Source organism: Leuresthes tenuis, unplaced genomic scaffold (genome assembly GCF_036924035.1).
Source record: "Leuresthes tenuis unplaced genomic scaffold, fLeuTen1.0.hap1 SCAF_16, whole genome shotgun sequence".
In the NCBI taxonomy this organism is placed as follows: Eukaryota; Metazoa; Chordata; class Actinopteri; order Atheriniformes; family Atherinopsidae; genus Leuresthes; species Leuresthes tenuis.
In genome coordinates this window covers 7675040-7702211 of record NW_027325370.1, presented here as the reverse complement: position 1 = coordinate 7702211, position 27172 = coordinate 7675040, and the positions used below count along the sequence as shown (strand labels likewise).

At 38.2% G+C, this 27172-nt stretch overlaps 1 protein-coding gene across 2 annotated transcripts in view; it reads left to right on the top strand.

Annotated features, from left to right (window-relative positions):
* znf385a (zinc finger protein 385A) overlaps positions 1-10216 on the top strand; it is a 57722-nt gene extending 47506 nt beyond the window's left edge. For both annotated transcript variants that reach the window (XM_072367531.1, XM_072367532.1), the window contains 4 exons: positions 2118-2471; positions 5536-5720; positions 6447-6539; positions 6815-10216. In XM_072367531.1, the coding sequence (XP_072223632.1) occupies positions 2118-2471; positions 5536-5720; positions 6447-6539; positions 6815-7066 (884 nt within the window). In that variant the 3' untranslated portion in view covers positions 7067-10216. The remainder of the gene's footprint in view (positions 1-2117; positions 2472-5535; positions 5721-6446; positions 6540-6814) is intronic.
* Positions 10217-27172: the final 16956 nt, after the last annotated feature.

Sequence of the window (27172 nt, the reverse complement as noted above, 5' to 3'; positions counted from 1 at the left end):
GTGGTGAATTAGTCAGGAATAAGTCTCATGGTTTGCACAACAAAACCTTTTGCCTTGGAGTGCACATTAGCTTTAATTTCCTGAAGTGGATTAAGGCAATACAGACACACCAGACTATAGTGTAAAGCATCTGGATTGAGTTTATCCCCCTGCTGACCTCTCCCCATGAATAATACCTTCTTCTGTTTGCCTATGAGGTCAGCAAGCGGGGAAGAAGGTCAGTTAGCTGCTTTGTCAATGATTAATTAGACTTAGAGAACTGAGTTTTGGGAGAGCCAAGTAACTCTGACAAAGGAAAGGAACAAATTAGCACTTTGTGTCTACTACTCTTAGAGGAAATAGTGTAAAATAAATCTCTCCTGCTTTTCATTTCACTCAGTACATATGACAAAAAGAAACAATTGTTGTGAAATTTATGTGCCTATGGAGGCTTAGAAGGTATAGCTTTAAGCTGAACTTGTTTTATGGAGGATACGTGCAGGTCCTGTAGGATGGATTAATTGCATGAGGTGGAACTGGGGGTTTGGTATCTCAGACCTCCAGGTACTTTATGGATTATGAAATACCCCATTACTGTTTGCCCAACCAACTTTAACCCAAACCAAATGCAGTGTACGCAGGGTTTGTTTCTCTGCATTGTAAGGAAGTCTCAGGCATCTGTACATGTCAGTCCACAACAGAAACAAATAACTATTTTGCTTTTCTGATACTCTGTAATTACAAACAAAAGCTCCAAGTTAATCTGAACCAGTTCAGTCAGTGTGTGGACAAAATTGGCATATTACGGGTTAAAATTACCTCAAAGTGCATGTACCCTCCAACAGCTCTTTAATTTGGGACTGTTTTATGGACTCCTCAGTGCCACATGCAGCAGAGTCAGACTAAGAACTTTTCTCTTTTTCATTCTTTTTAACAAAACATCTGTTTGGCAAAAACTCCATACAGCTCTACAGATCTCCAGCTGGAAACTTCCAATATGCAGAGAAAAGGAATTTGGATCATGGGATCAGTGGAATGGTGAGCACTGATGATGGCATTTTCTTTAGAGATGATGCAAGGAAGTAGCCAGTCCAAAATACACTAATAGTCATGCAGTCACAAAAGACTCCATTTGAAACAAAGGTAATAATATTTCACAGTAGAAGTTAAGAGACATGATGACAATACATGTAAAAATCCATCAAAGGAAATTAAGCAGGTAAAGTCAATCTTTGTTTACTTCACAGAAATACAACATGGCATCTCTCTAATACCATAATCCAGTGGGGCTTTTCTGCTGCCTGCCTTTGGCTCTACATTTGGAGTTTGGAGTAAAGCTTCCATCCCCCACTGATGATGAGGAGTTCTGAATACCCCACCCAAATTTAGGGGGTCTTTTTAAAGCCAACACTCGCTATTTAGTGAATACCGAAGGCCTTACGTCTGGGAGTGGCTGACCAGAAACACATGTCTGGAAATGTATGTACAGTATGAACATGTTATGTGATAAAAAAAAGATGGCAAAGAATGATTCCTTATTAAAACCCATGAACTGAAAAATGAAAGAAAGTGGACAGTGTGAAGTGTGAAAAAACAAACACTAATACAAGTTTTTGCATAAGTTGTACTGGGACAAGGGCAGAGCTGTAATTGCTTCAAGCACAGCCAAAAACAACAGGTGTGTGGACAGGAGTTTGAAAAGGCTGAGGTGTCTGTTTACTATTTCTCCCTTTGGAATGAGACCACATTAGTGAAAGATGAAGCCTTCAGACATGTTAAGCATATGCCGCTCCCTTTATACACAGTGGTCATGTGTTCCCTTTCTGCATTACGCTTTATGTGTAATTAGATTAAAAAACTCTCTTTTTCAACCAATTATGACACAAGGCATAGAAATAAAAAAGAACTTCTGGATGCGAGTACTTTATGTTGGTTTGTCTGATCTATGGAGCAGAACATGCTGTCCTCAACCAACTGGGAGTGGGTAACAGTGTGGTTAGACAGCAGGATCGTTTTCCAGAGGACATTTGCTTCACTGGCATTTAAGGCAATAATACAGCAAGTAAACAAGTTACTTTTGTCACTTATGACATACTACATATTCTGTAAAATCATGCTCCTATTCTTTTTTTTTCTAGATGAGACACGGCCTCTGTCGCAGTTAAATGGTCCTCTGCTGGCCCCAGGGCCCCTTCCCCCACTACAGACACCACCCACCCCACCCATGGACTCCCCTGTGCCATCAGTATGCCCTCTTCTTCCCACCCCCACTCCACCCCTGATCCCCCCGACCTCCTCCTCCCCAGGGTGTGGCATCGGCAGCTCAGAGCAGCCCGGATCCGGACCCCCAGTTACAGGAGCTTCTGGCACCTTAGCCTCCAATAGCCCAGGCAACCCTGAGACAGAGGAAGATAAGGCCAAGAAGCTGCTGTACTGCTCACTGTGCAAGGTGGCTGTCAACTCCTTGTCACAGCTGGAGGCCCACAATAAAGGTGGGTAATCTGTGAGCCCTGATTTGTTGTTGCACTAAAGTTTCTAAAACTTCCCTCAAACTATGTAGACTTTATGTTAATGTAATACTCCTTATACTTTTTTACTGATGAAGTTTGAGTTTCTGGAGGTTTCTTCACCCATTTTTTTTCAGTTAAGGTTGGATTATCTCTACAAACCTTACTCAGACCACATTGCTTATGTTGAAAATGTGAAACATTTTGCCAAAAAAGCCACAAGCAGATCCTTCCAAAGATGTTTTTGTAACTTTCTAAAATGTAATTGAAAATTACAAAAAAAACAGACATCAGTTTTAATGAGATATATTTCTAAATATTAGAAAAGCAAAAAGATATCTGGTGCTTGTGTAAAACAAATTAATTGATCTAAGAAAAGACATGGAGTGAAACCTTGATTTACAACTACTGTGGGGTTTGTGGTTTCTTGGGTAGCTCAGTTTGCCTAGCACCACAGATCACCACCAAATACAAATTTATATAGGGGTAAATCTGATGTGTTGTCCACACAGAATTTATCATTTGCCTCATTTTGAGCTCCTCAGTTTGATATGCATATAAAGATAAAGCACAAACACTGTATCATGTATGCAATCACTGTAAGTGAAAGTTTAGTTGAAAAATGCCTCTAGTAAGAGTCTCAGGTTGAGTGTGATGCAGCAAAGGGTAATAAAAGAAACTGATCAGCAGGTGAATGATCTGTTTGACAATGACATGCCTGACCTCTGTAACAAAGCACTGCTAGTTTCAAAAGCTATGCCAAAGTGTCCAACCCTTGAGTGCACATACATAATACCGCCTATACAGGAGCCCATGTTCTGCTCTCACAAAAGATATGACAGCTCTAAAAATACACAATATCTACTGTTACCTTCAACATGAAACATCTCCATGCCATGACATTCTTTGGTGGGATTTCTTTTTTCAGACAAGAATGATAGAGCTGTGTAACCACTGCAAGAGGAATTTTAACAGGGAAATCAAAGAGTAAATAGGTGTTATGTGGTTGAAATCACCACAATACCCATTCACCAGACCACTTCGGTCTTTCTGACCATGATCTCCCTGGGGACAGTTTGGATCTGTTGGAATACGCACTCTCCTACACAAGTATATGAGCTAAATAAATGAGCTGAAGAAAAAGAGAGAAAGGAAAAAAAAACTTCAGGCAGAGAAACAATGGAGAATGACAGCCTGACTCTGTATTGGTGTAAATGTATCTTACTGGCCTTGAGCGATGAGCCCTTGCTAGCTCAGCCAGACATGAAAGCAGCCAACAAGTACCTCTAAATCTGGGTAATCGATATTAGTGCAATCACTATCACCATTACGACTAGATTAACCTTTGTAAGTCTTTTAGAATTCACTTTTTCGTGCTCTTATTAAACATTAATCTGTCTTTATACATCGATACATTTTTGTTGAATTGGTCTACCAGCTCACTGTTTAGTCTACTGTTTCTTATGTGCATATATATATATATATAAGTATATTATGAAAAAGGTCACACACAGTATATTGTAGCTTTTAAGCATGAACCGGGGTCACAGTTTGCTGTCAGCTAATTTGCTCCTAACTTCAATTTGGTTAACTAATAGTAGAAACTGCTGAAACTGAAAAGCAATCTGTAAACATTTAATCGTAAATTATTTTCATAATCAAAATGGTGCTTGTTTGCTGGGTTACAAAATAAAAGCATTTGTCAGTCAGAAACCAAGACATGAACAGTGTACGTGGCAAAGAACGAATAACCAAAAACACACATGAAAAAGGAAAAAAAATCAACTTCAAAGTTATTGTGTTTTAACATTTAGTTCCCTCTCAACCCATTCCCTGTTTTTGTGTGTCAGTTTACACAATGAGTAAAACTTACAAAGACAAATGGGGACATCATCCATTGCCAGACCAAAATAGAACAAAGAGCACATTTTTGGCCACAAGCAAAACCTGTCATTCCAGTCCCTTCTCTCCCCAATGAACCCTCCATATTACCCTCAATCTACCCCACCCTGATGATTTCTCCCTCCTCCGTAACCTTAGCTCTGTTCAAAGGGTTTTTAAGAGTGACTCAAATTCAAATCTCAGAGCCAGAGCCAATCAATGGGGTGCTTTTCATTGATTGTGGAGAGGCAAATCCAACCAAGAACAAAATATGTGATTATTTAATAAGAAATGGTTCTTCTGGGACTCTCTTAATAATATGCTGCATCCTAGAATCCATGTAGTCTTTGCAAACGCAGCCACATACTGAAGTGAGGAATCTGCTTACAAAATACTGGACATTGAATTTAGATTTAGAATAATGACAAGATTAATAGCAGGTAGGGTCTTGTTTTTTTGTTTTTTTTTCTTGATAAGGTTGTGTCACACGTCTCCTGTTACAAGTACTCAGCTGTTCTATCTGTTGACAGACAGAGTGCTTGTCTGGCCACAGGAGATGATGAATTAATAAAATCTTTATCTGTTTCCAGCTTGGCAAAAAGCTCTTTTTAGTATATTAGTGCTTTTTCACAAATGTCTGACTACACATTCATCCAAAAAAACAGAATCTAGAAATAACCTTTTTGAAGATGTACAAACTTTCACACTGATAATCAAAATAATTGGTTGTGAAAATGGGAGATCTGTGATAATGGTCCACAGTGTATAACCTTATACTTATACTATATAAAGAGTTTGACTTCATCCAGCATTATCACAAACTACACAGCTATCTGACTACCGCCCTCTTGTGGTGAAAGCTTAACTCTTGGTCTTCAAATACAGCGATTCAGTCTGTTTGTGACTACTTACTGGAGAATCCAGACAGAGTTATATATTCTCCCATCAAACTCTGATATTTTTCACTGTCATTATTTCAACAGCAGTACTATAAAAAAATACTGTCCAATCTCATTTCACCCCAGACAGGTGGAATCAGTATGACTGATTAATCTTCACTGTATTATTTAATTCTGTTCTATTAGCTTATAAATTTGTAATTTAATTTTGCTTAATGGATTGCCAACCTAATTATTTTTTGCTTGGGCTTGTTTGTATCTGCCTGCAGGTACTAAACACAAAACTATCTTGGAGGCAAGGAGTGGGCTGGGCCCCATCAAGGCATATCCTCGCCTGGGCCCCAAGCCCAGTGGAGAGCAGGGAGGGGGGCCAGTGGACCCCAACACTCAGGAACGAACCTTCCACTGTGAGATCTGCAATGTGCGGGTCAACTCTGAACTGCAACTCAAACAGGTAAGAAGAAGATTATGTTACCATTAATGCTAAATTCGTAATGTAGATCAGGATAACTTGATCAATAAAGGATAGCAATAAGACTAAAAACAACACTACACATAATCTCTAACAAGCTTTTTGGTTTTCGATATTTTCATCTTTTTAGTCTGAAAACCATAAATAAATTGTGTTTGATCAGGCTCTGGTATTCTGTGGGTATAAATTGTTTGGAGATCAAAAGACACAAAACAGATTAACCAAAATACAATCCCAAACTATTTTGCTATTCTCCGTTGCAAGTGTGGCTTTAATGTTTTTCTTTTTTTTTATTCTATTGTTTTCTTTGTTAATAAATCTGCATTTAAACAGTGACCTGGACATTGAACATGAAGTCTCAGCCCCTGATACCCATTAAAAATTAATCAGGTATCTGCTGGCTCCAGAAGCCCAGAGTTAAGTTTCCTTCCCACATAGAGTCATTGGAAAATACTGACTTCCAGACAGCATTACATGCAAAATAACTGACTTTGGAAAAAGTTATTTTAAGCATGCACCTCCTGTAATGTTCTATAGATTTCATTATAGATTTAATATATCATTTCACATATAGCAAGGTGAACTAATCCACATTTTTTTTATTTTTACATAACTGTATTTAATTGTGTTCATGCAATCAGCAGTAAGGGTAAAAACACTATAATGGGAAATATTCAACAAAAGTGCTTCTATGTTCTTTATTCTCAGCACATATCAAGTCGAAGGCACCGAGACGGCATGGCGGGAAAGCCTAATCCCCTCCTCAGCCGACACAAGAAGCACAGGGGAGCTGATCTGACGGTAACAAATTACATCACTGAATACCAGCTCCTTTAACAGTTAGCAAACTTGAAATCCACTGATCAGATAAACAAAGATACAGCTGATAAGTCTACAGCTGTTCTGTTTTTAGCTGTGGCTTTTTTCTGAAGCAATTAACTCAGCTAAATTGAAAACGTCTACATAATAACAGATCAAAGGTGTCTAAAGAAAGTCTATATTTGTTTCCTGTGCACATGTTGACCTTGTGTAACTAAACATTATTAATCCTTTCACTCTTGTCTTTCTGCTTTTAGTCTTCTTTGACCTTCTCCAAGGATCTCACCAAAGCCTTGGGTGCAGGGCTTTTGCCCAGCCCCTTGGCTGTTGCTGCAGCGATGGCCGCTGCAGCATCCTCAAACCCGCTGGCCCTCCGAGCAGCTGCTTCTGCACCTCACCCACACCCTCATCACCTCTTGCAAGGCCCACCTCTCAGCCACGCCATCCTGAGACCCGCCCCTGGGCCCATTCGCACCACCCATGGGCCAATCCTCTTCTCTCCCTACTGACACATCACCGTGTGACTTCAGCCAGTCAGGAACACTCACTCCAAAAGCACACTGTGAAGCTACAAAAATGATCAACAAACAGCAATTCATAAAGGTGTGGGGGGGTGGGGGTGGGGGTGAATAATTTAATTGAATATTTGACCGATAACAAGGGAAAGAAACAGTGGAAAGAAGTACAAGTATTATGTCTCTCTTTTTCCCTTTACCTGAAATTCATTCGCTCTCCTTCTTTTTCAAGAGACTTTTTAAAAGCTAGAACAAGCAGAGGAGAGTTAATCATTATGCATTAAACTACCTTGTACATTTCTCACCTCCCCTGGTCCCTCCCTTGCACTGTGGCTCTGTCATGGCCACCTCAACATACAGATGAAACACATGCAGATCACTCTTGAAACTTTAAACCATGCATAATGTTACATTATTATTCTGGGCCAGGATGGTTTTCTCTTACCATCACGGCTCAGTGTGTTCTCCTCATCCTATGCACCTCAAAAACCAAGAAAATAATGTTATGTCAGTAGGGTAGCTGCTTCCATCAGTCTTTGCTGTATGCGCCACATGTAGCAGTGTCGGCCTCCATGGTACTGTAAATGTCTTGCTCTGTGCCGGAGGCCAGCAGCCCTTCAATTTGTGACACTAGGTCCTCGCTAGATGCAACATGACTTTGGCTGTCAGGCAGGTGGTACTCGCATCTGAACATGTCTGATGGGGGGGTTAAGAGACCAGAAAAGTGACTGTGGGGGATTGCGCTCCTCTGTCATGTCCTGAGAAGGTGAGGTGAGAGGAGGGCTGACACGGGTCAGTGGATAGATTAACCACAGGCAGCATGCAGACACACACAGGCCTGAACAAATCTGTGTTTTAAAATAGACTGACACAAACTGCTACGGGGCACATCTGCCAACTTCTATAACAGTCAGAAAAAGGCCTCAATAAAGGCGAAAAGGAATGAAAGAAGCAGCAGAAGTCACACATTGGTTAATACTGTACTGCTGTATTGACTACATGATCATAATGTTTAGCTAATTATATGTAGAATGGAAAGAATTACATGCTACAGTGTGAAATACTGAAATGGAGAGAGCATGGGTGATATTAGACCAGACTTCTCTTCAGATTATGATATCAGATAAGCTCATATCCTCACATCTCCCCAGTCTTCTTTATCAGGCTGATTCACAGTGAGGGTGGGCAGGTATGACTTCAATTTGACCCTGTGTTCTGATGTATTAATATTGTTTCTGCATTCATCCTCAAAACAAGGCTCTGTAGGGACAGGCTTTTACATCACTGGGTTGACCCTTTCATTCCTGCACAGTCCTCCTACTCTTCACCTCCCTGATATCCAAAGATTTACTTAAGTCAATTATAGAAGTTACTTCTGGCACCTCGCAGACCACAATACTGAAAGGTAACAAATTTAATAAAGGAAGATTAAGATGAATATGTTGGAGAAATGATCTTGAGCTGGAGCCTGGAGCCAAGTGAAGCCGCCTGGAGCGGGAGCTGAGACGTCCAGCTTGAGGCATCTACTGATACTTCCTGTCTTACAACTGAAAGCCATGAAACACACCATGATTTGTTTCCTTTTTACAAAGACTGGTGAGCACTTTGTTTTGATTGGTTCGGACTGTTGGTTTGTGTTTGTATCACACATAAAAACGAGCAAAATAGAAAATACATGAAAATATTTTTGTAGGTAGGAAATGACTTTATCCATGAAGGGAAGGGGAAAAATCAGTAGAATTATCTTAGTGGGTTTTGTATGTGACCCAGACAGACTGAAAAACAGGCAATGCAGGTGGGGAGCCACAACAGCTTGCTGCGCAACAGCAGACCCATCTTGCTTGACAGCTTGAAATTAAAGCCCCTTTCTGAATGAGATGTACACTGTGCCCTTTCATTGAGAAGCACTGAGCTCTAATGTCTTACCTTTGTCTGAATATTGCAATGCAATGAGCATTTTTTTATCAGAGTGACTTGTTATCATTGTGACATGTTGTCTGGAGTCATGTGTAAAGTGGGAGCATGCCTGCTGACAGACTTTTCTGTTCTTCCATGAGGAGTTTAGGTCCTTCAGGGGACTGAGGGAGGTATAGCTGGAAACGTAGGCATAGCTTGGCACAGGGACCGTCCCTTCATATTAAAGGGCCTTTTCACTATGGGAATCTTCTGCTTTGGGAACAGGGTACAAAACCCAGTTTTAAGGGATAAAAGCTAGATGATCTGTTCAACAGGCTCTTTTTTCGTTTGTATTTACTAAGTTTATTATTTTTCTGCGTGTGACAAATGTGTCTAAGTAAAAACCCAGCGGATCATTATTAATGCCATTACCTAAAGAAGAAACTGGTTTGGTGCCAGCTTCCACCATTGTGCTCTTTTTGTTGCTGAAAGTAATCTTAAAGTTGATTTTGTTGAGATACTATTCCAGGATTTGTGCTTGCCTTCCTGTTGGTGTGTGTACCATATGTATTCTAGTGTGTGCTGGGACCTGCTCTCCCCACCTCCCACCAATCAGAGACAGAGAAACCCTGAAGCTATAAAGTGGCCTAACACAAAAACAGAAACAAATATCTGCATGTGTTTAGTTTGGGAATCCTGATCAGTCATGGAGGATTCCATCAAGATCTTGATCTAATCCAGCCTAATCAAATTACCACGTTATTGTCCCTGTAGGTCAGTCAGTTAAGTAGCACCACAGATATGTTCACAAAGTGGTAATTGCCATTGTGTCATCTTCATTATTCACATTTGGGAAATAAATGTTAGATTCCTATTTTCTGGGCAGGTACTTCATGTTAGCTGTGTTTAGGCTCCTAGCCTTAGCCTTATGCTGCCCTCTGTCTCTCTCAGGAGCAGAAAGAGAGAGATGGAGAGGCTATGGTGTAATTTGTCTTGCCAATAAAGTTATTTTTGAACTTCATTATCAGAGGAATAAAGAGTTTGTATGGCGAACTGTAGCAATACCTGACTCATTCTGGCTACTCTTGTTTATTGCAATAAGAAAATGAAACAATAAATGTGTATGTGACTAAAACATCATAAATGTAATTTAAATGAAAAAGAAACTTTATGGTAAATACTATTGCTATCAAGAGAAACCATGGTGGAAAAAAAGTAAATGTCAATAAATCATTAAATGATACTGTCTGCAGAGTTGTCATGAGTCAATGGAGTGTGGTCCAGTGCTTTCTATCATAAGTCATAAAGAATAATGCCATCTATATTTATATTGTGTAAAGTGCTCAAAGAAAAAACAAACTGGTTTGATCAGAAGATACCAACTAACAGTTATAACTTGGAATGGTAGTTAAATTTTCCTTGAAGTTACAACTCTCAGATTTTGGGTTTGAACACAACAAAGGTATCGCAAAACACATGTGAGACACCGAAGACCACTGCTTGTGCAAGGCTTTGATAAGACAGATTGATTATTTTTTCAATGTTTCCTGAATATTCACCGATATATTATGTCTTACCTTTTCAAAACTGTAAATTTAAGCATAGATGTTGTGGTGTCAACCTTAAAAAAAGCTATAAAATCATGAAAAAATAAATTTTATACAATATTTTTAAGCAGTGTATTCTGTTTGAATAAAGCTATATGATAAAAATCACACATAGTTGACAATGACTCAGCCTAATCTATACACACAGTGGCTGCTTATTTAGTTAAAACTGGAGACCATAGCAAATTTCCACTCTTTTACATCATAGAAAACTACACGGCACTGGCCTTTATTCTTTATCTATGATTAACGCCTCTGTGATTGTGTGAAAAACAAGGCATTATATGCACGAGAATGGATACTTTGGCAGAGCATTTCCTTATTCCATGTAACATTAACCTATAAGTGCAATTAGTTTTTATACATGTGTAAGTATTTTAACCACATTTTAAAACGATGTCTAATACTTTGAATTATTGCATCTACTTTGGGAGCAATGTAAGCAGCTAAGAGGAGGAGGGGGAGGAGCTTACGAGTGACACATTGTACTGTTGAATGAAGAGCAGCATTGTACTCCTTGTAGAGTATGACTGGTTTCCAGTGATAGGCAGCCTACATTTTGTTCCCCTGAGACTTTTTTCAAGCATTCCTAAACTGAATGCTTAGCAGCAGTTCCCTGAATCAATACACAACTCAGCCACTAGATGACACTACTGTGATGACTTTGAAGCATCCATCCATCCGTTTTCTATACCGCTTACTCCTACTCAGGGAGGGGCTGGAGCCTAACTCAGCTGTCATTTAGTGAGAGGCAGAGTACATCCTGGACTGGTCGCCAGTCCATCGCAGGGCTGACTTGGAAGCAGGTCCATCTAAACCAATGCAGTATGCTGGTATAGGGCCATGTGTAACACAGCTGTGCCTTAGACATTATAATGAGGACTAATGATGAAAACACTGCATATTGATAGAATGTTATGCAGAGGAGCTGTTCTGAATACATACTGTGCATTGCATTCAGTGGCTTATTCAGCTCTGTAAAGTAGTGATACAGCAAAGCAGCACCCATGAGCAAAATGGACAGATGGTTGCTGTGCTACGAGGGATGCTGTAAAAGTAAATGATCCATAAAATTTGCTGCAATTTCAGATAAAGAAAGTCAAATGTCACCACTCAAAGACAATTGCTCATCTGGAATTGAAGTGTTATGAAGTGCTGCAGTCTTGTGTTTTTATAAGTGGACTCGCACCCAAAGTCTTTCAAATTTACATTTATGATCATGATTATAAACACAGGGTAATGATCATTTTAAAAGAATTGAAAAAGAATGAAGATGTGAAACTTTCATGACAATTTATTTGATATTTTAAGAAAAAAATCTTTCAAAATGTAATTATTTTCAGTTTTCATTTTCATTATTTTTAAATATTTAGATAATTGAATTATTGTCCTTTTCTATCCATTTGTGATGCTTCCAATGCTAAAGGTTGCTTTGCCAGATATCCATACCAATAAGAAGATTAACTTCAGAACAACACAGAGAGAAGACAGAGCTGTTTAAATTCACTCTTTATTTCAGATATTTTTCAAGCCAAAGCATGGCAAGGGCTTGTTTTGCACTACAAGAGGCCTTCCCAGCAGCTCTGAGAACTTCATGCATTGAGATGTGGCAATAACAGATGAGATCATAGTCAGCCAGGGATGTTCAAATACGAACTGAAGAGGCAGCAACATGGAGCTGAACTGCTCTCTGAAAAGAAGTCTGGGAAGAGGCAATGTTTTTCCTTCTTTCTCCCTCAATGTCTCACTGATACGAATAGCTTAAGCATTTAAAGTAAATATTTTTCTTTTTTGTAAAATATGATTATTTTTTAATTGAATTTAGGCCAATAAAAATAAGTTAGCTAATGCAAATCAACTAAGTGCATTATGAGTAATGTTATCATTGCATGTGGTGCATCAGGCGAATTGACAAAAGAAACCTAAAGCTTTACAGGTGGGAAAGATTTAGAAAGTAAGATTTTAGAAAGTATCATAGAAAGCAGTAAACCAAACTAGAAAAACAAAATATCAAACGTCGAAGCACAATAAATGTTTTGCTTTATTTCAGTGATACAATAACACAAATTAGTTTGAATCAAAAGTTTAATTTAAAAAAAAGTGAAAACAATGTAGATATATAAAAGATAAAGCTTGTGGCTCAGCTCATAAACTAACTACATGACTTCCACAGTGACAAACACAGATATCCCAAGACACAGCTCACAAATGTTTAATACAACTGTAAATATATAGTTAAAAAAAACTCTCACAAGGCAGTCCCCTCTTCTTAAGTTTCCTTATAACTGACCACATTTGGCCTCACATGATCAGCAATAAATGTTACTTTTACCCAGTAACTAAAGTCTGGAGATTTACCGACTTTATCAAAAGAGCAGTGATCAATTTGACCATAATAACAGAAAATCCAGTTGCATGTTTGTTTTCCTACAGACATAGGACTGGGGGAAGGATTAAACTCGATCATCCACTTAGGACCTCCATCACTCTTAAGCTCACAATGGTTTCACCATTTTCCTTCTGTGAACTGCCCTCATACATTTTCTCATTATCAGTTTTATTATATGAGGTATTTTTGTTGTGTGGTAATATATGTGTATGTATCTAATTTGTCACATTTCCTCTTGCTTCTGTTCTATTATAAACAAAATTATGAACCTTCTTTTTTTGACAAAAAATGTAGATTATTTTATCTTCTACTTGCTTAACTACTGACAGCAACAAAGATTTGAGTGTCCAGACTTTTGTATGCCACTGTATATTGCCCAATTGTAGCTTCACAGATGTGCCCTAATGCACCCCCATGCAGTCACTGATGCTGGCTTTTGGACTTTTCACAGATAACAAGCCACATGGTTGTACTCTCTTCTTCCTAGAGCATGCGGCATACACAATTTTTTATATGAATTAGAAAACTGTGATCCACAACACAACAGGACAGCTTTCCACATCACCTAAGCCTACCTTTAACAGCTTGAGCCCCAAAGATGACAGCTGTCCATCTTTTCTTTGCATTATATGGTCTAAATGGCATTTTTGTTGCTTCCAGAAGTGTTTCTTTACCCAATCGGGTGTTTCAGCAATAGATATCTGTTAAGTCAACTCTGGCCTTTTCCCCAACACACAAAAAAGTGTTTTCTCAGAATCTTCTAAAATTATAGATATTTTCACCCAGGTATATGATATATGAACATTATATGCATGCTTAGAAATGTTATTCTTACAATACGGTTTCATTTGCAGAGAATCTCTCCCTTCCTAAGCTGCAGACACAGCACATACTACCGACTCAATTTGTGCCACTAAGTTAGTTTCGCATTTCAGCCACAAAGGGAACAAACTCAGTTATGAGATCAGAGGACACATTTTCAAAACCTACAGATTATATAATTTTAGACACAGAGCGAGTGCAACAGAACATCATCAGCATGAAAACAGCACCCTCAGATTTACAGCTGAGGTAAATTCAATCATATGCTGTCCTGTCTGCATCCACAAAGGCAGGTTCAGGTGCATCAGTGAGGAAATAATTAGTCCAGGCTCTGCAGATACTCTCAGAGTAGAGAGAGAAGACACGGTGGAGTAAATGAGCTTGTGATCTAATTTCCTTAAGTAGTTGCAAAATTGTGTTGAGACCAGTTGTAGCTCCTGCTTTTTTCAGCTGAGCTTGTTGCCATTCTTCAAATGTTTGATGTCATTGTGTATGTTTGTGCCTTACCGTGGTTTGTTACACCTGAGTATAATCTCTGGAATAACACAATAGTGTTGGCTCAACTCAGAGGAAAACAGCTGTCTTTCATTAGCTGTGGAGCCTGCACCTCCCTCCTTAATGCTGAATCACACCTACCTCAGTTGCATTTATGTTCTTTTTCATTTCTACCACTTCAGGTAACATCCTGCTGTTATAAACATTCATCATTGTGAAACCTCTGGAGCCACTAAAGACATAAAAGTAGAGGGATCAGTCTTCTGAAAAATATCTTGCTCTCTTCAGGGAAATTAAAACATTTCTCAACAATACTCATAATAATCAAAATGCCCTTTCAGGGTCATATAAAACAACATTCCCACAGGTAATCCCTGGATAAAATACCAACATATTACATTCATTTAGGTGCTGTGGAACAATGTTTTATGTAAGCATCTAAAAACAAAAAATTTAATTGTGGTAGTTTCATAATATTGCCGAGAAAGATGATTTTTCTTGTGCACAGCCTGACATTTCTTCCAGTTAGTGTCACTGAGATACTCCAGAATTGGCATTCCATGTACAACTCAAATTCCAGAAGTGCTGGGATGCTGTATAAAATGAAAATAAAAAAAAGAATGCAATGTTTTTGTTTGTTATTTTGCAAATATCATATGACTTTACTCATAATAGAAAAAATAAAATGTTTGATTATTTTATAAAAAATAAGGATTCAATACGTAGTCAATCAAGTATTTCCATTGCCATTCCAAAACATGTGATACATGAGGAACAAAATGGAGGACTAAGTTAGACCAGCAATATATTTAAATAACAGAATGAGAACACACTCACTCATACATGCTATGAAAAAAAGACACAAACATTCTGACTCTTGAACTTGAGAGCAGCAGCAAGTTGTGCAGGTATTGTATAAAAGTGCAGATACTATTTAACTATTTTAAAATATGCATTATCATAAGTTGTAAATCTAAAGTGATGAGTGTGCATGTATTGCAAAGAAAACTCTCTGGGATGACAATTGCATTGCTTGGGAGTGAACAGAACAGAACAGATATTACACAGTGCCAATGAATGAAGCCCATATTGCACCCATTGAGTCTGTAAAGTATCATTCAGCGGCAGTCTCTATCTTGTGGCAGAGTTTGGTCTTGTTCAGCCTAGTTGTCTGATGTCTTCCATGATGCTGGCAGCTCTGCTTCTGCATCTGATGGAATAGATGTCACAGATTGCAGAGAGACTTTTCCCAGAGATCTTCTGCGCAGACTTGGCTACTTGTTGCTAGGCCTTCCTGTCTGTTTGAATTTATTTTGGTTTCAAATGATAAATCATGTCAAATTTGATGGTTTTTGGCATCGCCATGTTTACCACTGTGTATCAGCCCATATTTTTTTAACAACAGTTTGTCAACATCTGGGACCAACTGCTGAACTTTTGGGAAAGGAATGCTGTCCCATTCTTGTCTGATATAGGATTCTTGCTGCTCAACTGGGTCTTCCTTGTTGTATTTTATTTTTTATGATGCACAAACTTTTTTCAATTGGTGAAAAGTTCTGGACAGCTGGCAGACCAGCTATTTAGCTCCAACACAATTTTGCAGGCCTCTAACAAATTGAATGTCAAAGACTTATTTAGGCCAAGCTTTGGTTTGCCTCTATACTGGCGAGACAATGGGGGGGGATTTATGAGGAGCGAACCCTTATCCAGTGAAGTCAGAGGTCATGGTATATGTTGCACACAGTAACAAAATATGTGTGCTGTACCTAACGGCTGGCCAACTCACTTATTATTATGTTATTTAATGAGAGTTTTCCTTTTCTGTACTAACCTGACACCTCCTGTGACTTTCTGAGTGCTATGGATTCAGAAAAACTTCACGGCATACAGATTGTTTAAAGGTAAGATTAAACCTTCGAAATAAAAGTACAGTCATAATGTGTGTATGTGTGTATATAGTTTATTTAAGGATGCTGATGACTCTAAATGAGTAATTGGTTTGGTTTTGCTCTAGAGGAGTTTTGATGATATTGGAGAGAGAGACTGGAGTTTCTGACAGGTTGCAGCAAATTCTCATGTCTGGTTGATCGGCACACTTTAAACTTCAAATTGGAGCTGTCTGTTGGAGAGGCTGTCAATGGTGCACTGAAGTTAGTTTTTCAAAATTTATGGGCAAATTACACTGTCTGTGCCACAGTCCTTCCACTGAGAACTGAGCTGCGCAGCTTCAGAAATGGGCATTCTACTAAAAGATTGCTCAATTTCCAAGTGTGAGATAGGCTTCCTCGTGGAAAACAGTAAACACTTATTGCTATTGTATGGTGCTCTTTTTTCCTCATTTTGACAAAAGCTGCTGAAAAACGCAGAGCAATTCAAATGACTGATACACATTTGGGTACTTGAAAGAAAGCAATCTTCAGATGACTTCATCAAAATTGTATGAAGGTAGAATAGTAAAATGACAGTATCTAATGCTGTCAACATGATCAACAGACAAATAAATATTTTTCTGGACAGACAACACATCCTGGACCACAATACACATAAAAAAAGGCTTCTGATGCAAGAAAACAGAATTAAATCAACCTCAGAAATTTCACAGTATGCACACATGAAAAAAAATTGATCAAATCAACATAATAATCCTATAATTGTGGTGACTTTGACAAGTGTCTTGAGTAAAGGGGGAACATTAAAGTGACCTTTTTGATCAAAGTTTTTCAGTTGAAAAGACAAATTGACAGGAAAGCACAGCCAGATATTTCTGTGACTTATGGCCACCTGAAACTACTGTAAGTTATAAGATTCTTTTCAGTTAGCAGTACTGACTGTGAGAGATAAGAAGATAATAAACTAAAGTTAATGTGGAGCTGCAGCACACACTGCCGTGGCTTAGTTGTGTATGCATAGCATCATCCCAAGACTAAAGTCACAACAGTGAGAGAATAGTCTGCTGTCCTTCATGTGGGAGTAGGCGGGCAAGTCAAAATGCCCTTTCATCACATATCAGCGCAGGCCAAGGCAGAAGTGAATTTGACTCATTGTTTTCAACCAGTGAATTGAGACCATTCAATAAAATGTGAAGCGGAGTCAAATTTACGGGGAGCTCCTTCACTAATTTATGTCCTTGAGCATAACTGTGACTTCATAAAAAGAAAAAGATGTATTTAATTAATACAAAAGCTCTACCCTGGTGTACAATATGGGTTATAGGGGTAAAAAAGCCATTTTCTAAGGTTTGGTTCCTGTTAGAGTTTGTCTTTAGGCTCATCTTATTTGACTAATATCAACCTTCTTACCTCCTGTTTCCTCCACCCTCCTGCCTGAGATGGAAATCATTCACAGCCATATAATGATAGTTGCTTAAATGCCCTTCAACAAAAAAGGATCAAGGAGGCTTGCTGGAGGAGCTATAAGCAAGGACACACATATCTATCTTTTATGGAAGTCTTTTTTGTCATCTGTGACGTCTGAAGGCATGTAACTCATTAACCCTATAATGTAAAGTAAGAGTTCCAAGTAAATATAAACTTTGCAACAAACAGATTTTATGCTTATCCAAAAGAAATTATTTTCCTAGGTTTAATATTACTCTTTTAATTATGGATTTATTGGCAAGTGTCCCAATAAACCTAAGAGTGTGACAGCCAGCCATGTCAAATAGCCTGGAACTGATGCACCTAAATGTAAATGTCATTTATGTAGATGTAGATTATGTAGATCATCTGATTGTTATCCAGTCAAGTTTTATCATTTTCCTTCACACACACACACAAACACACACACAAAATGCATAGAATTTTCCATCCGATGGGTGCTGGAAACTCTAATAGAGCAGGTGTTTAGTAGAAGTTTCATGCTTTTGACTGGCTCAGAATCAAGAGGGATAAGTTTGAAGCAAATGGAAAGACAGACACATTCCATGCTGTAGCTCAGCAGCAGCTGTATGTCCAACCAACTGAATCATATTTATTCTTACTCTGACAAATTTTTATCCACAATTCACAAAAGTGTTCGGACTGTGAAAAAGTGTCACTTTTACATACCAATTATTTGGTATTCAGGATTTAAAAGCTGATTTACTACTGTCCATTTACTACTGTAGCTCCTTGCTGTTGTGATTGTCCAAAAGGCCCAGTGAGTCACAGATGTCCTCTCATGAATGTTCTATTTAAATCTTCTTGAGTGTAAACCCTGCAGCATCTCAGGAAGTGATGGTGATGAAAATGATGGTGGGATGAGTGAGAGATAAGAAATAGTGACACTGAGGCTTGATGGTCAGACACTAGATATAAAGGGAAAGATGGGATGCCATCTTTAATTAGAAGATGACTCGCTGATGGAAGGTAACAAATAATGTTGTCATTCAGCCTTATCCTGTTGTGACAGTCACTCTCTAATTATCTCTCTGTCCTTTGATGCATGTGTGCTCTTCATTTGCCTAATTCCAGAGCAATATATTGCTCTCAAATTTATACCATTATTTATGAAAAAAGATTAAGGGGCTTAACGGGAAGTCCCACAGTTCAGCCAAAGTGATGATTTCGTCAAAGTCACAGGAAGGTTTTGTTGGTGTATTCCTCTGCCTATGCTCCACATGCCTGTCATGTTGAATGAAAATCAGCTTTTTTTTTTTACGAACTTACGAAAAGAGACAGACAGACAAACAACACCAACATACCTCCACCTCAGTTCTCACCTTGTTGAAGGCCTTACAGTGACAGCAAGTCAACAGATCAGTTTGAAAGCTTGTCAGTGTTTACTTTGTGCTCATAAAGTGGGAAATTTTGGAGGAGAACCATTGATGGTTAATAGTCACATTCTGTAAAATCTGTTAGATTAAGTCAGTTCAGATCTTTCTTTTTGCTCAGGAAAAATAGATTTCCTCTACCACTCTTCACTGGTTCATCACTGTTCCTTACTGTTGTAGTGGTGTTGTTGATTATTTTATGGTGTTGGCTTCCATAGGAAACCTCCCAGCCCCTAAAATGTTCTTATTTCTTTCACAGAGGGATTGATCAGCTGCAAATAGTGCTGATCTATATAGTTGCGTGTCTACTCCAAGATACTTTATAATCATAAGCAAATCAAAGTACAATCATTATAATCAGGAGATGGCACTGACAGATAAAAAACATATTATACAGTTGGGTCAGATTTATAATGAATTATAATGCATGAGCTGATCTGATAGTCATGTATAATGAGTTTATAATGTTCTCCCAATGCTCATAATAGACTCTAAGTCTCCTCCTCCATGCATCTTATCAGTTTTTATCACACTTGGCCGTCTCTGACATCCTCTCGCTCATATAGTCAGTTTCTCCACTAAGTGAGGTGGAATAAAGCTGTAGTCCATCTGCCATATCAATGACAATGTTCTCTCAAGACAAACCTAAGCATAATCAGTAATTCTACATGGATTGAGCAATCTGCCTTTATGTCTAGCCTTACCGACGTGGTGCCAGCTGTGTTTACCAGGACATCTTGTGTTATGAAGATAATCACTTTACCAACCCCTGCCTGCCTGTTATGAATGGCACTTGTCAGAGGAGAGGAGAGCCCAGGGCCATCAGTCATGTGTACGTGTCAGTGCGTTTGTGTGAGAGTGCGTGGGTGTTGAAGTGGTGGGGTTGGTGGGGCTTTTAACTATCTCTCTCTAGGAAGGTAGCATGGTAAAATTGCTGCAAATGTAATAATTGTACTAAAAAAATTAAACCAAAATAAGAAAAGTCATAATTAACAGCTTTCGTGACTTGAAAAGACACAAAAAAAATAAATTGGCCTTAAAAGCAATAATTTCCAATGAAAATGATTTAAATCATCAGGCAACTGTCATGTTACTGCTTTTAATTACTATGAAAGGAACCAGCAGGAAATCATTTCACAAGAGTGGAATGTGCTATGCTCTTCAAATACAGGGACAAACACCACATAGATGCCATTATCATCTATTGTCTTCTTATTTTTTTCATGTTTTTACGATACTTTTACATTTTACAAAGATGTTTTGACTTTGAAAGTTTGTTGACAAAAAAAGTAAAACCGCAAGCTTTCAGTCCTACTAAAACAGGGATGTCCAAAGTCGGTCCTCAAGGGCCACTGTCCTGCAGGTTATCAAGGCATCATTAGTAGGCTTGTGCAGAACCTAACAATCTTTTGAGGAGATCTATCTCATCTGAACAAGGTGTGCTGAAGCAGGACAGGGGCCCTCGAGGATCCGAAGTGGACATCCAAGTGAGAAACACTCAGTGGGTCTACATGATGAGATTAACTCGATTGTAGCTATAGTTGGGTTATGCTCCTTATCTGAGCAAGGGTAATTATCCTTGGATATTTGGTGGTGAATGAATCGAATCACTGGCACAAAGTATGTCATACCCCGGTACGATAGGTGGCGCTGTACCCATTTCAACTATCGCTAATAGAGCCACTTCCAGTTGACATCTTCACCACCAACAACAACAAAACTAAGGCATTCAAGAAAGATGGCGAACGAAGAGCAAGATGAAGCTGCGTCCCTCTACATTTAGTTTGTGATGAGCATGGTTATGGCACAAACGATGCACAACGGCACATTCTCCATCGCGTTGTTTATTTCTTTCCGACGGCGGCGACAACAACAGTAATATCGTCTCCTTCGACTTCCGGGTGACGAGCCCGGGGAAAAAATCTCAAGCATGCGCAGAACGCTTGGTCCGATCTGCTGTCGTCTACATGCACGTTAAGTGTACATTTGGATCGAGTTATCTCGGGGTCTCAATCCGATCGCAAGTAACCCAAACCGATCCGATTTTTTTGTCAGATTAAGGTGTCTACATGAACTGAATAACTCAATTTTACTGTAATTTAGCCATTAATCCGATCTGATGGCACTCATGTAACCCCACTGACTAAATGCTGACACTGTTGTTTTGTATTACCTCTTCAGTCATTGTTCTTGCGTTTGTAAAATTATAACACAACTATTTCTCATCAGTCACTTTACCTATTGTTATATGCCAGACATGTGCATCCATCCATCTTTGTCGTAAGCAGCAGCTAGCCTTAACTTGAAGCTTAACTTAAGTTAAGGCTTTGAAATTCATAGAAGTTTACTTACTTTGTCTCAGTAGTGTGCCTGCAGTTTCTGGCTAGCTGATTAAAGGTTTAGACTGGCACCTTTGTTGCTCAAGTTAAAAGTTGCTAACTGGCTAATCTTCCCAGATTAAAGGGATATTCGTTTATTTTCTTTTAAGTGGGTTTTTATGAAGTAGAGTAGTCAATGCTAGCAGCTCTTCAGAACAATGCCCCAAGAATAACAAATCATTTTGGCATCAAAAATAACAAACAACTATTTGTAATATAGATTTGTCACAAGTGCAAAAACATTGGTCATTTGAGACACTATCAACATAAAAAATATTGATTAATGCAGATTTGATACTCTTTCAGAATTTAGTCTGCATCTGTAAATAGGCTTATCTATCTTATTTACAGTTATTTGATAAACTCAATATTCTTTACAAATAACTTCAAATGACCACATACCCTGGTTTTTCAGTACTTGCTACAATTTTGCTTTCAGGATGCATAAGTTCTGATGTGTCAGGATTGATTGATAGTTGGCTTCTCATACCATGTCAGCAATGAGACCAACAAATTAGGTGAGTGCGCCATGAATAATGTGTTTCATCGACTAAGTCTCCTGTGAAAAGAGACAAAGTGCAGCAAAAAATGCTAGCAGGTATTCATAGCCAAGATCTTTTTTTTTATTGTCTCTGAAATTACCTTTATGCAGGATTCACCTTTGGTCCAGTCTTGTCATTGTAATGATCTATGATATATGTTTAAAAATTCCCCTATCATGGTCAGACAGTGGAGATCAGTCAGTTTGGGGTCATACACAAAAACGTTTTCAAGCTTTTTATGTTTCTGATGTTGAACCTACTGATATTTTTTTTTACTTTTACTAATTAAGAGAAGACTGATTTGGTCAGCCCAGGAGATGACTGCGGTGACTGCTATGAATAGAGCTGTGATCCAATATGGTCTGTATTTCCACCGCAGTCCTGGGAAATTTTCCACATAGACTCATCGTTGTCTGTCAAATCAGATCTGAATAATACATGAACGCTTCAAGTGTTTGTGCGCTGATGTGTGCATTCATAGTCCTATTTAAATATTGAGGCTTTTTTTGACTCTACTGCATTATATGAATATTAAATGTTTGTATTACATTTTAGGGTGAGGAATGTAACTGTAAACTGTTCAGTGGTCTGTCTTAGTTGCCTAAAATTATTACATAATCACATTTGACACAATCTCATAAGTAAATGGCATAGGAAGAAGAGAGAGGTCCAAGCAAAGTCAGCTTGTTAATCCACCAGTGTAAGCAAAGCTCAGCTGCATGTGAGATCTCTTTGGTGTCAATGTAGTGAGCTTTTTTAAGCTTATTTCCATTTACCATGTAGGTCCAAACAAAAAAACACTTAACACCTCCAACATGGATCCCCCCAAAAGTAAAGAGAAATATAAAATCAATCACATACTGGTCTTGAGATGACTCATATGCAGATAAAAAAAAGGGAATTTACTGCAGCTGAAACTTTATTAAAACTTAGTAATTAAGTAATAAAACTCCTGAATTGTTAGTTTGGCAGCCCAGAAGCTAGTCTGACATCTTAACACTGTCAGAACATGAATAAAAATGTGGTCGATTTGCAAGCTGCAGCTGAAGCAACAGGCAAAAAAGAATTTTGATTGAGAAGGTTTGTTCTGTTTAGCTCAAATTCTTACCGTCTGTATTGTATTTTTCATAATATACAGTAAGTAGCTCAGTATTGTGATCAGTATTTTCATTATTGTAGTTATATTTGAACCAGAAGATAATTAGGAATTTGTGATTTCACTAAACTTTAAAAAAAAAAAAATCATGGTTATTCTGTATGATTACGGACATCTTTTAATTTGTTTTTTAACAGTTTTATCTATCTTCAATTGTTCTTTTAACATTTCAACAATCATGTCACAGCACTAAACCCACGACTACATTTGAGTCATGATATCCTGAGCAGACAATTCAGTCTAAGGTTGTAATGCAAGTGTAATTCCCTGCTCCATGTTGGCTGCCCAACTGAAAGTACTTGCAAGTTAGTGCCTCTGAGTACCTCTTTTAAATCTGTTGGGTCTCCATTTATTAGAGTGACCTGTACAACTAAAAGCAGAGTACAATCTGTAGCCCTCAGATAATTCAGTCTTTTTCAGTTAGAAAGGCCTAAAATGAAAAACACGGCTTTGACTCACTCCTTTCACAGACTTTCACAGACAAGTAGAGAAAACTTTACTTGATTTACAGGAATACAGTGAAGTAAATACTAAACTAACAGGTTAAAATCATAAAACGGTAAAATGGGAAATCACTGCTCTCTTAGCACCACACACACCAGATCCTATCTTTTTTTTCTTTTTGGCTTTGTTTACACTCCTGCACACATTAAAAATCGACACACAACAGGTTTATCATTTCAAAATTAAATCTATTGAATACAGTAAATAAATAAGTAAATAAATCATGGTTCTCTTCCTTAAACTTTTTATGCTGCCTACCATTCTTTGTTATGGTTTTAAGATGGTTATTATAACCCTTTTTTCAGTATTGAGGAATATTCAAATAATGAACTTGATCATGTTAACTAACTTTCAAACAATACTAACAAAACCAAAAAAACTACCATCAGCAAAGCAAAATTCCACAAAAAAACTTAAAATGCCTCATCTGATTTCTAACAATGTTTCAGCTCGGGTTGGAAAACACATGTCTGCAGCTGAAGCATCTGATTGCACTCATTTTATTTACTGAAGTGTAGATAAGATGGATGCAGGAGACAATGTGAGATATTGTGTCTGTGGTGAGCAGGATGCTGTCCGCGCTGCCTGATGAGTTGAAAATAGGCAATACTGTTTTGAAATGTACCAAAAAGGTCACCAATCTCAAATAATGAAAAAAAAGATAAGAAAAGTAAAGAAATTTGAAGACATTAATGGCACCACAACATCTCATTGTCACGCAGTGAAAAAGCATTGTTACCGAGAAAAGATTAAGGAGCACAAAAACCTTTTGCCAATTACGGAACAGGAAAAACACTTGGAAAACAGGAAACATAGGGGGAAAAAGTGTTTTGGTTTAGAGATGTCACCGCTCAATTACACAAAACCATTGTGTTTTATGCAAATATGCTTTCATTGTGTATCAGTGTCCATGCCAGCTTTAAGGAAGCAGCCTTCAAATTAACGTTTAGATGGAAGTAACACTTCTGGACCTCGCGTGTCAGAGATCAGACAGGAGAGGGTGCATCAAAAACTGCATTCATCAAAGTCATTTTGCATACCCCAAGGAGGGATATAAAGTGGACTCTCAGTTTAAATCCCCTTAACTACATTAGAGCCCATTAACTCAATTATTGTCAGGTGTGTCTTATGGTCTACCATGGAGGCTTTGAATCTAAACCTGCTTATTTTAGTCATCATGTCGCCACAGGCAACTGCAATCAGCAAGTATGGCAACTGAGAGTGTGATGAACTGCTTTTTGTCTGTAATGGTGTTCACACATGCAGGATACCCTTTGGACTTATTGGCCAGGGAGTCTATGCAGAGCATCCACCACCATCCTGTATATAGATAGAATAGAATAGAATGCCTTTATTGTCACTATACACAGTACAATGAGATTGAAAGGAACTCCTCATTCAGTGCAAACATGTATATCTATCTATCTATCTATCTATCTATCTATCTATCTATCTATCTATCTATCTATCTATAGATAGATAGATGATATCAACATATCAACATCAGTAGTGCAAAGATATGTGCAACATAAAAAATTCTAGTGCAGAGAAATATGCAGTTAGTATTGCGGTATTGTACAGAAATTTTTTATATATAGATATTGCACAGTAAATGGGTTTCACAGTATTTTCAAGTGTTGTTGAACATCAAATATTAGATATTTAAATATTGCACAGTACGTGGGTCGAAGAAGTCCGGGGGTTGAAGGGGTTAGGCTGAGAAATCAGTGCATGTGTGAGTTCAGAGTGGTTATGACTTTTGGGAAGAAGCTGTTCTTGAGTCTGTTTGTCTTTGTTCTGATGCACCTATAACGCCTCCCTGAGGGAAACAGGTCAAACAGATGAAAGCCTGGATGGGAGCTGTCCTTGGTGATGGTTTTTGCTCTGCTGAGGCAACGGGAGGTGTAAATGTCCATCAGGGAGGGGAAAGGGCAGCCAATGATCCTTTTATAATAAGAAAATAAAGCTAAATCTGCAGACTGTCATTTCTCACATCTTTATGTCTCTCTATTTCTTCTCACCTTAACTTCTACTGCATTTCTGTCTGTCTGGTTGCTCACTCTTTCATAACCTCTCCTATATAGGGTCTGGGGCATCACTGTCCCCACTCAGCTCCAGGGTGGAACATACTTTATCTTTTCCCTCAGGCCACGAAACCCTGCACAAGCTGATGATTGGCAGTTCAATTAGAGAGACAAGAGAAAAATAACTGTGTGACTGTACTCCAGGCAGTATCTGCTGCTCTCCTCCACAGTTACACAAAAGAATATATGTGTATTTTCAAGTGCTTGCATGGACCTCCAAACAAACTGAACAAACTTAGCTGCCAAACAGTATACAGCACAGCATAATGTATTCACAAATTCGCAAGTTGTCATCAACCAAATCATGAGCTCTTTGGATGCAGAATCATCTCCAGTAGAAATCTGTTTCCTACTGTAAAGTTACAGTGTAAGTAAATGTCCCTAACTCCTGATTTAGTAGTCAGGCTGAGCCAAAACATGTTGGGTTTACACTGTAGAATCTAATAAAGAAGTTCAACTTTGGATGAAAAGAGGCAAATTAATTAAACTCTCTTGTGAGTAAGTGACTAGAAGTCAAAGCCGACTAATTGAATGAGGTCACACCGGGCAGGAAAATAACGTGGATACGAAAACTAAAAAAGGTTAACACTGACAAAAAGAAAAGAAAAGTAAGTGATAAAAACAGCAGTTGGTACTCAGTCAAGACAAAGAATTTCCACAAAATCAGCGGTTTAATCCATCTAAAAAGTTTAAATTCTCCATGAGGGGGTGTCTGTTGTTCTTCACAGATAACTTGCACACTCTCCTCATCTATGGGAAGGGGGGTGAGATAAAGCTATATGATTTGAGTTAAGTAATTATTGTTGCACTTTCACACCTAAACACATTACTTACCTTAATATGAAGATACCTCTATGTTATGAAAACATAATTCTAACAACACCAGACCAAACAAGGCAGATAAAGAAAACACTCTAATGATCAAACTTCAGAAAGTTGTTCATTTCTGTATGTTCATAATGTAGATCTGATAAAGTAATGATAACTAATTGGACATCCTGCATGCATAAAGATTATTATTACACAGCTAATTTCATCGGTAAAGGTACAAAAAACATAAACCATCTCTTTCTGAGATTATTGACCAGGCGTTTGATTAAATCACATGAAACAGTGGTTCCATACTTCTCCATACTATAGAATGTACTTCAAGGACTGATCTCTCCTAAGGTCGAATATCAGAAACTGTAAAGATTAATCGCAAACATCTGTATACCGATATCAACCAGTTTACACTATGAAAAGCACACAGTGCTTGTATTGCTAGACGAGTGTGCAACAAGCAACGTTAGTATCTGGTCTTAATTGGCATTTTTAGTATAATTGATCAAGGAGATATTGAGCAGCTACTCACAATCACAACACAAAAATGTGTTGTTGTTACAGTGGGGGAAGGAGAGAGAACTGCAGGAAAAAGCTAAACTCCTCAGAATACTTTTACAACCATCTCTTTAGATAAATTTGGGATTCTGCTTTG